The sequence below is a fragment of the Cervus canadensis genome, chromosome 11 (assembly GCF_019320065.1).
Source record: "Cervus canadensis isolate Bull #8, Minnesota chromosome 11, ASM1932006v1, whole genome shotgun sequence".
NCBI classification, from domain to species: domain Eukaryota; kingdom Metazoa; phylum Chordata; class Mammalia; order Artiodactyla; family Cervidae; genus Cervus; species Cervus canadensis.
The window spans coordinates 34905461-34921389 of NC_057396.1; the positions used below are offsets into that span (position 1 = coordinate 34905461).

The window sequence follows — 15929 nt, forward strand, 5'->3', positions numbered from 1 at the left end:
ACAGGTAAAATCCTTTAAAACAGTGACTGTCAATTTTCGTTTATGCCTAAAAAAAATTTAATCTAGGTTCTTCTAAAGGATTATGAAAGGGACCGTTTCTAAACAAAGACCAGAAGTCATAACCAGTGTGACTTTGATGTTCAAGCAAGTCCAGCCTAACTGCAGAGGCAGAGGCGTTAAGAACTGAAATGGATCTTCATACAATCTAGTGTCTCTTGGAAGAACTGAAGTTACTTCCTCAAATTGTATTTAGTTACTTTCCCAGTTTATTCGTGGGTGAGCTAGAAAAGGGATTCCAGCTCCCAGGATAGCATTCTTTCCCACTAGGCCATCAGTCCTGTAAAATGTTTTTCCCTCGAGTACAAGCACTCCCTCTCCTCCTTTGGCTGCGGTGGAGTTTCTGGCAGAAAATACAGTTTCTAAGTTGCGTTTAAATGACCTCAACGCCTAATTCAGGCTTGTAGGGAAAACTTAGCTTGTATCTCCAGTCTCCTCTTCGGCCTAAAGCAGCCGACGATAAGAAAACAGGAAGAGGTTTTACAGTTCCTTCGGAACTAGAAACGCTTGCGACGTCCTGGCGCGCGCAGGCGCAGGACCGAGAGGGCTTGTCCTCTCTGAGTTGCCGTAGGGGCTAGGTGGCTGCGGCCTGGGTCGGCTCCCCACCCCCTTCCACGTCAGCGGAGGACTCTGCGGATCTGCCGCTGCTGCTGCGGGCTGGAGCTGGAGTCTGCGGTTCCGCCGTTGCCCCAGGTGCTGCCCCTCGGAGTCAGGTAACGGCCTACAAACCCCCTTATCTTGGAGGCGCTCCCTGGGCCGGGCAGAGTCGGAGGAACTGGGCTCTAGCGGGGAGATTCGGAAGGGGAGCGACTAGGCCGCTAGCGTCCGGGCCTGGCGAAGTGGAGTGCAGGGCTGGAAAGCTCTGAGCGGGCCGCCCCATCCCGGCTTGCCTGCTGGCCGGGGGTCTTCTCCCTCCCAGGCTCTCGGGGCTCGTCAGTCCCGGTGGGGCTTGGAATTTGCAGGAGAGAAGGAACGGGGAAGGGGCGTGGGGGTGCAGAGCACCAGAGCACCAGTTGAGGGACTCCTGGTCCACAGAGTTGGGTCGCATGGGTGAATGTATTAGAGCGCAGCAGGGGTTTTAGCAGAGTATTTTTGCACGGGCTCTTTTTAAGTTCAGAAGTTCAGATTGTGTATTATGTTTAAAAATCACTTATATCGTGATGGGGTGGGGCTGGGGGATTTGTCACTGTATTGTGGGCTTTAATTCTGTTGTACAGCTTTTTAGACTCTGGGCGGGGTTGTGAGGTGGGAGATAATGTAACTTAGGCCAAGGCTGACAAGTGTGTATTTTAATACATCAGGATTTATTTCTATGCAACGTAATATAGATGGACCCTCCCTGTCTAATGCTTTAAAATTCATAAGCCAAGCTGAATGAACTTTAGACAGAAAAGATAACGATAGTTACAGGTTCTGTTTTTGTTTTTTCTGTCGTGATATGTTTGTATTTCTTTTTCTAGGTTTTTTTTTTTTTTGCATCTGTTATCTTTAAATCTTGTATCCAGAGTTGGCTGTAACCGGGAACCATGACGGCTGCCGAGAACGTATGCTATACGTTAATTAACGTGCCAATGGACTCAGAACCACCGTCTGAAATTAGCTTAAAAAATGATCTAGGTAAATGTTGATAATATTTTGAAAATGAAAGTAAAAAGCTCACTTGCATTTCAAGTTCCTTTATAATTAGAAACACGTAATTTTTTTTTAGGATCTCTTCAATAAAACTTTGTCTTAATAAAAATGGAAATGTGTTATTTAGGCCTGTAATACTGGTTTTTGGAAATAAAAGAACATCTCAGCTTAGCTTATAGCATGGTGGGGTGGGGCTAAATAAATGTAGTGCTTTAGTTTTTAGCTATTCCTCAAGGTAACAATGGCTTGTTTAAATGTAGCTGACAGTTCTCTGTAGATAACAGACTGAGAGTGTGTATTAGAATGTTTTAATTTCTTTGTGCACTTAGCTTCATATTACTTAGCTTGTTCTTTTAGTTTTACTGCCTGTTGAACAAATGAAGTCAACACTGGAACATATATATGTTTTCTCAGAAGCATTTAAGCTTTTGATTTTTAAAGCATTTATGCAAAGAAGAAAATCTATGAATTTTTAAAATGTGTACTGTATCTCCTTTTTGTGAGTGATTCTGTCAAAAATTTTTTAAAGTAATGCACATTCCAAGATAATAATTCTTGCTTAATTGAACTAATAAAAATAAGTTTTACTTAAACTGATAACTACTGTTTAAAACAGACGAGGGAGAGTTATGCTTCAAATCTTGATAGTATCTTTTAGAAGATAGTTTACAGTTTGAAAGGAGATGATATTTTAGTTGCATGTTCCCACTCTTAATCAGCAGTAATGGAATACCTTGTGATTTTAGATTACATTTTATTCGGTTTCCATTGAGGCCTATTTCTAGAGAAGGAAAAATAAATATTTTTTTATGGCTTTTAAGCTGATCTTCTTCGTTTACAAAAACCGCACATACTGTATTTCCTTTTTTCCCCCATATTCATGTAAGAGAGTAGAATGGAATACAAATTGAATAACCTTTCATTACTCTTTTTCTAATTTCAAAATCTTCAAATTTTCATAATTTAAAGGTTTTCACTTTTAAACCTCCCAAATACTTAAGTTTATTGGTGGGTGATAAAGTAAAGGACAAACTTGTCCTTAACTGTAAAAATACTCTTTTCTTAACTACACTTCACCTACCAAGTAACTAAATAAGTAGTCTTGAATTTTAGGTTTATTTTTGACTGTATTTCAATAGAGTTGAGATGAAAAGATTTAGACATAGTTTTCAATTTGAATAACAAGTAGTTTTGTTTGGTGAAATACTGATATGGTTTAATTTCACTTTACCTTTGATCACTGGATGTGAGCCCTGATGACTACACATTTCCTGGAGTATATTTTGGTGAATTAAATTGATATTTAAAACTCTATTTTTCATAAAGGAGAATAAGCTCTGAAAATTTTGAGGATGTGAAAAGAAGCATTCTTCACCTCAATTTGAATTGTTAGAATAAATGGAAATAAGGATTGGGGAACTTGAAATAAAGGGTGTCAATTTTTTACAAGTTTACTAATAAACTTACTTTTAAAACTTTTTAACCTTTAGTTACAAGTGGATTTTTCAGGATTTTCTCTGGTAGTCCAGTGGCTAAGATTCCATGCTCACAGTGCAGGAGGGGCTGGGTTTGATCCCTCATCAGGGGACTGGATCCCACATGCTGCAACTAAGAGTTCACATGCTGCAACTAAGACCCAGAGCAGCCAAATAAATAAATACATATTAAAAAAACAAAAAACTGAAGATCTGCCCAGATTAATGCTTAACTTCATCCTTTTACATTTGTTCATTTCTTGATTTGATATGGCACACAGTTGTTTTTTTTTTTTCCGTGTATAGCAGGACATATAATACTGTGAAGCATGGAGAGATGCACAAGAAGTTAGTCTGTTTTAAACAAAAATACTGATACTTATAAGGCTTCCCTGGTGGCTCAGTCGGTGAAGAATCTGCCTGCAATGTGGGAAACCTGGCTTTAATCCCTGGGTCAGGAAGATCCCCTAGAAAAGGGAATGGCAACCCACGCCAGTATTCTTCCCTGGAGAATTCCGTGGACACAGGAGCCCGGCGAGCTACTGTCCATGGGGTTGCAGAGAGTCGGACAGTCAGACACAGCTGAGCATAACACTTTTTCTCTTCACATTGACACTTATGGTGTAACTTTGGCAGTAACCCGAACTGTATTCCATTCTTTTAAAGATATTGTTTATTTATTTAGTTTTGGTTGCACTGGTCTTTGTTGCTTCTCACAGGCTTTCTCTGGCTGCGGGGAGTTTGGGAGGGTGGCTGCTCTTGGTTGCCTGTGCGCTGGCTTTTCATTGCAGTGACTTCTCTTGACGAGCATGGACTCCAGGCACACTGGCTTCAGTAGTTGTGGCTCACAAGCCCTAGAACTTGGGCTCAGTAGTTGTGGCTCAGGCTTAGTTGCTCTGAGACTTGTGGAATCTTCCTGGACCAGGGTTCGAACCCATGTCCCCTGCATTGGCAGGCGAATTCTTATCCATTGTACCACTGGGAAGTCCTGTGTTGCATTTTTAATGCATACCTTAAATTCGTCAGTATTCAATATACTTATCTCTTATGTTTCTGCCTTCAAATTTTGGATCCAGAAGGTTTTAACCATAAATTCTTCAGTATGCAATAGTGATGTGAAATTATAGATTGTTTTGCGTAACATATAGCACTTATTTTTAGGTGAAGTAACAGTAAACTAGCATCTTATCTTAAATGTGTCATCCTTAATTATAAATAATAGTTGCTGATCCAGTACATTTTAATTTTCCTTCAATTTTTTAGGTAATTTCTCAAGAAAGATTCTGAAGTTTTATAGTCTGTAGAAATATGATGAGATTTTGGAGTTAATCTAGTCTGTTAATTCCCAACTTTTTCGAGTTTGAGGTTCTTCCTAATGTTGAAAAAAGGTCACTTATCCCCATTCCCACCCTTCATAATGGTGGCTGTAACTTTGGTTTAGAAAATACATACTGAATAAAAGCACTTTGAATTCCAAAGCACATAACATATCTGTTTACATTTTGAAAAATAGCTACAGGTGTGTCTGAGATACACATTTGTTGGTATACCTATAGATTCATGGTTTCCACATTAACTCCGTTGGTTTGGGGTCAGAGATCTAATCCAGTGCTTTTCTTTTACATGTAAAGAATCATGAGGTTCAGAGATAAATGACTGTAAAATCATACAGCTTGTTTTTGGCAGAGCCAGGTGGAAAACCCTTGTCACTTGGAATGGTACCTTTATTACTATTGCCGCTGATAAAGTGAGAACATGTTTTATTTTGTTAATTGCTTTTAAAATTATCTGAAGAATTTTCTTTTAAAATAATTGTGCTTTAAAACAATTTTTTTTTTTTTAATCAGAAAAAGGAGATGTGAAGTCAAAGACTGAAGCTTTGAAGAAAGTAATCATTATGATTCTGAATGGTGAAAAACTTCCTGGACTTCTCATGACCATCATTCGCTTTGTGCTGCCTCTTCAGGATCATACCATCAAAAAATTACTTCTGGTATTTTGGGAAATTGTTCCTAAAACAACTCCAGATGGAAGGCTTTTACATGAAATGATCCTTGTTTGTGATGCATATAGAAAGGTAAACCAAACCATAATTATTTCCAAATATTGCTTTGATTTTTAAATAATTGTAAAGTTGGTGGTATGGGCTATGTTTTAATTTTTAAAATTAAATCTCAGAAATGATGTTTTAGATATTTGAAGCAGAAGTTGTAAAAAGTTATTGTGAAAAGTTTTATTGTTACCTTTTTCCAGACACTTTCCATGCATTTTTAGGTGTTATTAATAAAAAAATAGTGACACATAGAATATGAGACATTGATGTGATAAGTAAAAATTGCTTTCATCTATAGGAATCTGATGGAAATTATGTAATAATCTAGGTGTTTGTCCTGAAACCTACTTCCTAAATTTTTTTTTTATTGAAAAATTTTGTATTTAAACATTGTGGTTTTTTGTAAAATACTGGGACTCAGCATTTCACATTTGATTTTTATATCAGGATCTTCAGCATCCTAATGAATTTATTCGAGGATCTACTCTTCGTTTTCTTTGCAAGTTGAAAGAGGCAGAATTGCTGGAACCTTTAATGCCAGCTATCCGTGCTTGTTTGGAGCATCGACACAGCTATGTTAGAAGAAATGCTGTTCTGGCCATCTATACTATCTATAGGTAAATAAAGCTCCTCCTTTGGCTTACTTCCATATGGACTGTTTAGTCTTTCAGACCAGAAGAAGTTCCAGAGTGGTTCCTTACCGATTTTATGTACCGATTTTATGCAAATACGTTTTGATTAGCCTGAACATTTTTCCTTATTATCATTAGGTTGTTAACATTGAAAAGCCGAAAGATCTGGCAACACCAGGTCCTGGCTTCTGCGTGACAGCAATCTGCTGGAAGCGAGTGTCAGGGCCCCCTTTAAGCAGGTTGCGTGCTTTCCAGTTTACGTCACTACCTGTCTTTCTCAGTGTTAGTGCTCCAGCCCAGTTAATTAATTTATTAACTTGCTTAGCCCATAACTTTGAGGTTTTGACCTTATTTTAGAATTCTCTTTTTGTGGGATGTGGGTCTTGTCTTTTTATACTTAGAGGCCTTAAGGAGGAAACTTTTTAATAGGAAGGGTTGCAGTTCTCAGCTGATTCCTCTTCTTAGAAAATTGAAAATTTTGGACTTTAAAAAAGCAGTTCTAAAAAGGCAGTTTTAAAGTTTGAACTTTAAAAGAGCATGTTAGATAGGCTGGAATGCTTGGTTTTTACAGTCACTGGTGTCAGTCTATTTAGAATTAGGATGTAATTTTTATAAACATCTTTGTACTTTAATAGTCAATAATTTAGTAATTTCACAGTTCTTTCACTGTTATATTGGATTTTGCTATCTGTTCAGGAAGGTGGTAGGCTGGTTAATAATGTAGAGTTCTTTGAAAGTTATTAAAGATTACACAGATTTCAGAATTTAAACTTACACACACACAAAAATTATGACATTTATAGGACAACTGGAAATTTGAACAGTCTATATGATGATAGTAAGAAATTGTTACAGTTTTTACTACATGATAATGTTAGTTTAAAAAGAAAGTTCTTAATTTTAGAGAAGCATAATGATACATTTACAGAAGAAATGTTAAATGATCTGGGATTTGCTTCAGAATAATATGGGAGGAGAGAAAGTGGGCAGAGACATAGGTGAAACCAAAATGACTATGAATTAATTATTGTTAGGGGGGAAAAAATGCTAGGGACTGTTTTTATTAAGCAGGTGTTCATTGTTCTGTATACTACAAACACTTCTAAGTTTTCAAAGTAAGAAGTTAGTTAAATGCAGTGCATAAATAATAAAATTGAAGGGACTATTTCTTCTCCAATAATTCTTTTTTTTTTAATATTAAACAAAATTTATTTGGCTGCATGGGATCTTAGCTGCAGCATGTGGAATCTTTAGTTGAAGCATGTGGGATCTAGCTCCCTACCAGGGATTGAACACCAGCCCCCCTCCATTGCAAGCACAGAGTCTTAGCCGCTGGGCCACCAGGGAAGTCCCTCCAATAATCCTTAATGTAGGATCTTTCAGTACCTTGAGGTTGTCATTATGAGCATCAATATTATAGCCCTAAAGTATATGAAAGAGAATTATTAGAGCTATCCAGTTGATAGATATCATGTTGAGTAAATCAGCTTTCTCTAATTTGAACTAAAAAGCATACAATTCGATAAATAGATGAAGATGGTAAATTTCTGATTCATACTCACAATTTTCTAATTGATTTAAAATTTAAAAAAGCAAAACAATTAATAGTGCTATAAGGTTTGATAAAGGTTAATTTTGGTAGAGTCCAGAGAGTTACTAAATATGAATATTACCTGTTTTATTTGAAGAAACTTTGAACATCTTATACCGGATGCTCCTGAATTGATACATGATTTTCTGGTGAATGAGAAGGATGCAAGTTGCAAAAGAAATGCATTTATGATGCTAATTCATGCAGATCAGGTGAAGTACTTTTTAAAAAATACTTTTATGACTATTTAAATGAGAATTAAAGATACTAGAGACACCTACACAAGTTTTTAGTCAGTAATTTTGTTTGTAGTACATATGATTTGTATTATTTTGATTTTTTTAGATTTTTTAATTTAATTTATATAAAAATAGAGTTTAAAAAATCCTTTTTGTGGTATATTGCTTATGTATGTGTTCTTTTTTTAAGTAAACATCACACAGACATTTTTAATAACAGCCATTTTACAGTTCTTCCAGATGAAATTATTGTGGCCATATGCTTTGGTACCCAGGTTTGGGGCTTTATTTTTCCTTCTCTTGGTAAAGATCTAAAATTGTTTAATAGAGAAAAACAGAAGTTCTTTTTAGGGTCTGTCCTGAGCCACAGCTTTGAAAGAGGGTGGACTTCAGTGTAGATGTATGTTTTTATTAGGCATTTCAAACTTCATAAGTAAATGTCAGTCCTACATCCAGCTCTCCTGGTGATTAAAGTTTATTCTTCTGCTGGTTAGCAGAGATTTTGCACACATTGGTGGCATCTAATCTTAGAACTTTTGCCATCCAGTATTTATTATCAAAATATGCATGAAGACTGAAAAAATAATGGAATCTATCCATTCTTCTGAAATCTAGATGCTATCATTTTATCTTTGTAAACAAGATTATAAGAATGCTGCTTATTTGGGCCACAAAGTTTTGTCCTTTTGTACAGTTGGTTTTATTGACCTGTGTTTTTGGTATTATGCTGTTTACGTACATGATTAGAATTTCATTAAAATTTATTGATACTTTTACTGTAGAGATGTTGATGAGGCAATAGTTCTGTATGTTACAGTGTTCAGGGTGTGAGAATCAGTGAGATTTTTATTTTAGGTCTCAGAAATAGGAGTAACTGTACTCATAGGCAATTGGTTTGTTTAGATTGTGTAGATACCCCGAATACACAGTGTTTTTCTCCTTAGTTTAGCTGCTAGAAAATTCTGATGCTAGATTTGTGGCCCGTTTCTATTAATAGAAAATATATTTGACTTTGTATCTTATATTTATGTGTTAACCTTTAGTTTTTTCCTTCAATTAATTTTTCTTTGCCCTGATTTCCTCATTTGTTTTAGGTTCAGTTGTGTATGTTTTTTAAAGTTCTTTAAGTCCTTTTATTGCATGAGGTTGAGTTTGATAAATATATTCTTATTTTTTCAGGATCGGGCTTTGGATTACCTAAGTACTTGTATTGATCAAGTTCAGACATTTGGAGACATTCTTCAGTTGGTTATTGTTGAACTAATTTATAAGGTAAAACTAATCTATAATGTGTAAAATTAAGAGTTTGAGATAAGGTTAAACAGTCTTGAGGACACAACTTAATTGCTAGGATAATATGTTTTAACAGTAGAAGTATTTTGCAGCATGGCCTATTAAAGTCTTCCCTACCCCCTTTGGTTTGTCATATTTTCCAAATTCTTCCATTCTTGGTAAATCTCCATAAAGAATTCTGTAAAAATTCATGGTTTGGCCCAATACACATGTGAAGAAATTGTTGTGTACTACTCAGTCAATGAACAGACTATGAGTTAGGCTTTGAACTAAAAGTCAAGATCTTTTCTTGAATATGTACCTGACTACTTTGAAAATCTAAAGACAAATGAGAAAAAGTCTTAAATATGTTTTTGTTTGTTGTTTGTAAAAGAGAATAGAAAGACTTTAAATATGTTAATATGACATTTTATGCCATTGACCTATAGGAATTTTATTTTATTTATTTATTTATTTTTTAAATATGGAACGCTTCACGAATTTGCGTGTCATCCTTGCGCAGGGGCCATGCTAATCTTCTCTGTATCGTTCCAATTCTAGTTTATGTGCTGCTGAAGCGAGCACGACCTATAGGAATTTTAAAACTTGGTCAGAGATTTGGGTTTTAAAATGAAGTACTTTATTGACAACATTTTCATTCGATACATCCTTTGAAAAATTGATTGCATCTTAATATTCTGAGAAAATAAAAGATGCAGTAACATCCACTTTTGCTATTAATACCTTTGGAGGCCAACAAAAATATATGTTAGGAATGACTTATTGCATGGAATGGCATCAACAGGATACATAGTGGACCCTGCTAACTCATTACATCCTCTTTGCTTCTGCAGGAAAAAGGCCCCTTTCAACACAGAGTATCTAGTCATTTTGAATTGGCATTTAAGATGAAGCCAGAACTATGAATATTACATATGTAAATATATAAATGTAATTCATCTGTATGGTTTAGGGATGCCACTGAGATTCTCAAAAGTAGGAGTTCTCTGCTATCCAATGACTTCTTTGTCTAGTAGGGTCCAGGTTATAGTAAGAGGAAAGAGGTTTTGAGTCTCAGTGGAGTAATAGAGATTTGACTGTGTACATTTTAGAAAAATCTAACATAAATGCTAACTTCAAAAGAGAAAAAGTAAGAAGTATTTGCTTCACAGGAAAAAGTATTAAGATACATTTAGAATGGAATAGAAAATGTTAATTGTCTTCTTAACATTGAATATGGTCCCAAATAATAAGTAACAATAGTAGTACTTGAAAAAGAAGTGCTCTTGCTTTATTAAAACACTAGTATTTTTCTATTATTGTCTGTTGAATTTCATATAATCCATCATGTTTACCTTTTTGATATGACATCCAGAATACAAATGTAGGACCAAATTTAATACCTATTACAGTACTTGTATTAGTTACTTGGTTAATGACTTGTGTGTAGTGTTCATGTCTTTAATTATAAGCCATCTAAAAATCTTTTATGAAAGAGTGGAAATATAAATTATTATTGAATGAATAAATGAATGAGTAGCTGTAACAGTTATTTAAAGTAAAATCTATCTCTTCCTGAAATTACCAGTGTTGTATCACGGTGTCTCATCCTGCATTGGCCAACATCTCTTAGCTTTCAAATGAAGAAAACTCATATCCCATAAGCTGACATCTGTCTTTAAGAATGTGTTTGAAAGCAAATGTTCCTGAATTCAGTTGAAACCTAAATGTTTTCTTCTCCAGGTCTGTCATGCTAATCCATCAGAAAGGGCTCGCTTCATTCGCTGCATCTACAACTTGCTGCAGTCATCCAGCCCTGCTGTAAAATACGAAGCCGCTGGAACATTAGTGACGCTCTCCAGTGCGCCTACTGCCATCAAGGTGCTGGCCTTTCTGTGTGTCTGTGTGCCCTTAGGTGATAGGCATGCTGTCTTCTCACTTTTGATTGAGTGACGGTACAATCAACTACAAATTTTAGAAAATTCTTTGATTTCCAATGTAGTCCAACCTTCTTTTCTTACTTTTTGCTTTCACATATATATAAAGAGTAAAAGTGACAGAATAGCATTATTTCTAGTTTCTGGAGAAATGATACTGATATTTTAAGATCTCCACCCCATACTTCAGTTACATTAAGAACTAGATCTGGGGAAATGGATGCTGAATCCTAAATGGTAGACCTTAAAACGTTCCAGTTAATGTTTTTGATAATGAAATATTTTAATGTACTCTGTCAAGACTATGTTAGGAACCCTACTCTATTCATAGAATGAATTATTGTAGAAAACCATATTATATAAATAGGGGAATTTAGTGCTTTTACCACCAATACTTAAAAAATTCTTTTTAACGTATTGTTTTGAAATAATTTTAGATTTACAGAAAAATTGCAAAAATAGGTCAAAGTTCCCATTATCCTTCACCCAGCTTCCCATGGTGTTCATGCCTTGCATAACAATTGTGTAGTTGTCAAAACTAAAATTATCATTGGAACAATATTGTTAACTAAACTATAGACTTTATTCGAATTTCACCAGTCTTCCTACTTAAGTTCATTCTCTGTCCTAGGATTCGTCTAGCATCCCACATAACGCTATTATCATATGTTAGTGTCCTCCAGTCTGTGACAGTTCCTCAGCCTCTCCTTGTTTTTCATGACATTGATACTTTTAAGAGTACTGCGTCAGTTTGTTTGTAAAATATCTCTTAATTTTGGTTTGTCTGGCATTTTTTCCTCATTAGTTTAATGTGCATTTTAGTGGAAATACCACAGAAGTGGTACACCATTCTCAGTGTATCCTATCAAGAAGTACACGATGCTGATATATCTTATTACTGGTGATGTTCAGTTCAGTTCAGTCGCTCAGTCGTGTCTGACTCTTTGTGACCCCATGCCTCCCCAGGCATATCAGGCCTCCCTGTCTACCACCAACTCCCGGAGTCCACCCAAACCCATGTCCATTGAGTCGGTGATGCCATCCAACCATCTCATCCTCTGTCGTCCCCTTCTCCTCCTGCCCTCAATCTTTCCCAGCATCAGGGTCTTTTCCAGTGAGTCAGCTCTTCCCATCAGGTGTCCAAAGTATTGGAGTTTCAACTTCAACATCAGTCCTTCCAGTGAACACCCAGGACTGATCTCCTTTAGGATGGACTGGTTGGATCTCCTTGCAGTCCAAGGGACTCTCAAGAGTCTTCTCCAACACCACAGTTCAAAAGCATCAGTTCTTCGGTGCTCAGCTTTCTTTAGAGTCCAACTCTCACATCCATACATGACTACTGGAAAAACCATAGCCTTGACTAGACGAACCTTTGTTGACAAAGTAACGTCTCTGCCTTTTAATATGCTGTCTAGGTTAGTCATAACTTTCCTTCCAAGGAGTAAGCGTCTTTTAAATTCATGGCTGCAATCAGCATCCGCAGTGATTTTGGAGCCCAGAAAAATAAAGTCAGCCACTGTTTCCACTGTTTCCCCATCTATTTGCCATGAAGTGATGGGACCAGATGCCATGATCTTAGTTTTTTGAATGTTGAGCTTTAAGCCAGCTTTTGCACTCTCCTCTTTCACTTTCATCAAGAGGCTCTTTAGTTCTTCACTTTCTGCCATAAGGTTGGTGTCATCTGCATATCTGAGGTTATTGACCTTGATCATTCGATTAAGGTGGTAATTGACCTTGATCATTCGATTAAGGTGGTCTGTGTCAGATATCTCCACTGTAGACTTAACGATTTTTCCTTTTGTAATCAATAAATAGCTTGAGAACATACTTAGAAACTGTGCAAATATCCTATTTCTCCTCAGACTTACACCAACTAATTTTAGCACGTAACAGTAGATCTTTCTACAGCAGTTTCTATTATGATATTCTAATGGTGATTTTTTGTTACCCTCATTCTACATTTATTATTTGGTGTTCTGCAGGGAGGAGCTATCACTTCTCCTTCATCCCTTCTTCCCTCCTTCCCTCTCTCCTTATCTTCTTTCCTTCTTTATATCAGTATGGATGTTTTATTCTATGGATTATAATCCAATATTATTATTTATTTTGTTGATATAATTATCCTAGCTTTGGTCTTTAGGAGCTCTTTCAGATTTGCTTCTTTGTCCTTTACTTTTAATGACTCAGAGCCATCTTTATATTCTTGATTTTTTCTGTTCTGTAATGCAAATGGGTTAGGCTTTGTACCGAAACTAAAAGTTGCTCAATAGCTAAAATGTTTGGGATTCTCTATCTGCTTTTTTCTGCCTTGTTCCTTAGGCTCAACCCTTAATTTTTGGCTGTTAATGAGGGTTTCTGCCTGTAACAGCCTCTTTCATCCTTTTAAATTGTGATGCTTCCAATTTTTTGTAACCTTAAAAAAATAATGAAATTTATTAGAACTTGGGTAGTAGAGGGACACATTCCTCTGAGAAAAATGCATAAACTTTCAGTGCAGGAGTAGTGAATGTATTTTGGCTTCTTGGAGGCTTTACTTTTTCTTAATTTAAGATTCTGTGTTTAAGATAGATGAATATGTTCTTAAAATGTATTTCTTTTTTTAACATAGGCTGCTGCTCAGTGTTACATTGATTTGATTATTAAAGAGAGTGACAACAATGTAAAGCTCATAGTTCTAGATCGATTGATAGAATTAAAAGAACATCCTGCTCATGAACGAGTACTACAGGTAAATGTTTCTGAAACAGAAATCCTAAATAGAATCTTCTTCCAAATTGAAATAATTCCCAATACTTGCCGTCTTGGTTAGCTTAAATGCTTGGAGATTTGGCAGTTTAAATTTTGGTCACCTAAGATATAACTCTTGAAGCACTGTAGCCTTTTGGGGTATTGTCTTTGTTATTACAAAGAATTTCCAACGTGAATTAATGTGTTACCTTTTATCTTTTCTGTTTGTACTGCACTTGGTGTTCTTACCAGTAGAGATATATTTGTTTTAGTTTTAATATAATTTACATTTTTTGCAAAATAATTAAAACCAACTGAGAATGAAAGATGATTAGATTCTAGAAGATTATCAGTATACCTGTTTAATCTGTGACAATGATTATTGTAAAACTGAAGTCCCATGATAAAAATAAAGCTACATTCAATGCTGATCCTGGATCAGAATAACAACAAAAGCATTTGCTATAAGGGACATTATTGGGACAGTTGGGAGAAATGTGAATAGACTTTGTATTAGTTAATAGTATCATTAATCAGTGTTAAGTTCTCTGAATTTGATAATTGTGTTATATAAGAAATTTTTCTTATTCTTGGGTGAAACATTTAGGAGTATAGAGAACATGACGCAGCAAATGTGAGATATTAACAACTGGTATATATAAGTGAGGCTATACAGGAGTTCATCCTTAAAAATTTTAGAACATTTTTATCAGAATTTTTTAAAAATACAAAGTTTTAAAGAAGTGAAATGTTTTGCTATATTTAAAAATACTTGCTATAGAATTTTAAGTATGCTTCTTTAAAATATTAGAATTTCCTGCAGAGCCAAAATAACATTATCACACTTAACAAAATTGTTAATAATTTCTTATTATCATCCAATTTTCCCAGATATTCCTAAAACACGCTTTTGGTTTGATTTTTTTCAGTTTATAGCCATACATCACACTTGGTTGTGATGTAGGTAGTTGTGATGTATAGCCCTGAGTCTGTTAATTTGAGCAGTATTGTTTTTTCAGGACACTGACTTATGCAAGAGACTCCTTCTGGATGTGTCTGGTTACTTTTTTTGGTGTCATTTAGCTTGCTGCTCTGACTTCTGTATTTCCTAGAAACTGCAGGTTTGAGCTAAAGCTTGACAGAGTCAGAGTAAACATGTTCAGTTTGAATGTATCATATGTGATATTACATACTTCATGTTTCCTTACATAGGCAACTCAGACTATCTTTTGTCCAACAGTAGTGATTTTATTATTGATCAGAGTATTAAGGTCATGACAGAAACCTCTATTCTACAGTTAAGATTTTCTTCTTGTGACCAGAAATACTGGTAATAATTCTAGATTATTTTTGTTCTTTTTCAGGATTTGGTTATGGACATCCTAAGAGTGTTGAGCACACCAGACTTAGAAGTACGCAAGAAAACTCTGCAGTTAGCACTGGATCTTGTCTCCTCTAGGAATGTTGAAGAGGTAAAACAAAATTCTGACAGCACATTGTAAGCTGTCAAGCCAAACATGATGTCATTCTCACTTATTTTTGCTTTGTTCTACAGCTGGTTATTGTCCTTAAGAAGGAAGTAATTAAAACAAATAATGTGTCAGAGCATGAAGATACTGACAAATACAGACAACTCCTTGTGCGAACATTGCATTCCTGTTCGGTCCGATTTCCAGATATGGCTGCAAATGTTATTCCTGTGGTATGTAATTCCAGTGATCTTAATTTTGAAATTCTCTAAAAATAAAAATTAAGAAATTTTAATTATTTGACAGTTAAATTCTAGGAATCTCAGCTCTTTGTAATCACTAAATCTCATGGTCAGAAGAGATCTTTATGTCTGCCGCTAATCTCAAAGGGATAAGGACTCTGACTTCTTTCTCTCGCATCTTCACTGAAAAAACAACAAAAAAAAATAATGACAAGTATACCTCCATATACTATTGTAACTAATGTTTGTTGGTGGTGGTTTAGTTGATAAGTTTTGTCTGACTCTTGTGACCCCATGGACTGTCTGCCAGGTTCCTTTGTCCATGGGATTCTCCAGGCAAGAGTACTGGAGTGGCTTGCTGTTTCCTTCTCCAGGGGATCTTCCCAACCCAGGGATTGAACCTGGGTCTCCTGCATTGTAGGCAGATTCTTTACCAACTGAGCTATGAGGGAAGCCCTTAATATTTGTTACTATTACCTATAGTAAAATATTCTGTGTATATAAATCAATCTAGGGCAAATAAGTTTCTTTCAGATATCAATAATTTTATCTCTTAAATTTGAAGGATTTAGTTAAAGGAAAAATTGGCATACCAAGAATGTT

At 35.6% G+C, this 15929-nt stretch overlaps 1 protein-coding gene and 1 non-coding gene across 3 annotated transcripts in view; one reads left to right on the forward strand and one right to left on the reverse strand.

Annotated features, from left to right (window-relative positions):
* The first annotated feature begins 635 nt into the window (after window positions 1–635).
* The window catches only part of COPB1 (COPI coat complex subunit beta 1), a 35366-nt gene continuing 20072 nt past the window's right edge, over window positions 636–15929 (forward strand). Inside the window, exons 1-10 of one of the 2 annotated variants that reach the window (XM_043481677.1) lie at window positions 636–772; window positions 1518–1674; window positions 5012–5241; window positions 5665–5834; window positions 7538–7652; window positions 8859–8951; window positions 10695–10832; window positions 13497–13616; window positions 14980–15087; window positions 15171–15317. In XM_043481677.1, coding sequence (XP_043337612.1) covers window positions 1584–1674; window positions 5012–5241; window positions 5665–5834; window positions 7538–7652; window positions 8859–8951; window positions 10695–10832; window positions 13497–13616; window positions 14980–15087; window positions 15171–15317 — 1212 coding nt within the window. In that variant the 5' untranslated portion in view covers window positions 636–772; window positions 1518–1583. Of the gene's footprint in view, window positions 773–1509; window positions 1675–5011; window positions 5242–5664; window positions 5835–7537; window positions 7653–8858; window positions 8952–10694; window positions 10833–13496; window positions 13617–14979; window positions 15088–15170; window positions 15318–15929 lie in introns of both variants that reach the window. The other variant, XM_043481678.1, reaches the window with a different exon arrangement.
* LOC122450731 lies at window positions 9430–9536 on the reverse strand. The gene has a single exon (XR_006272222.1). It is a non-coding gene; the product is annotated as a U6 spliceosomal RNA (small nuclear RNA).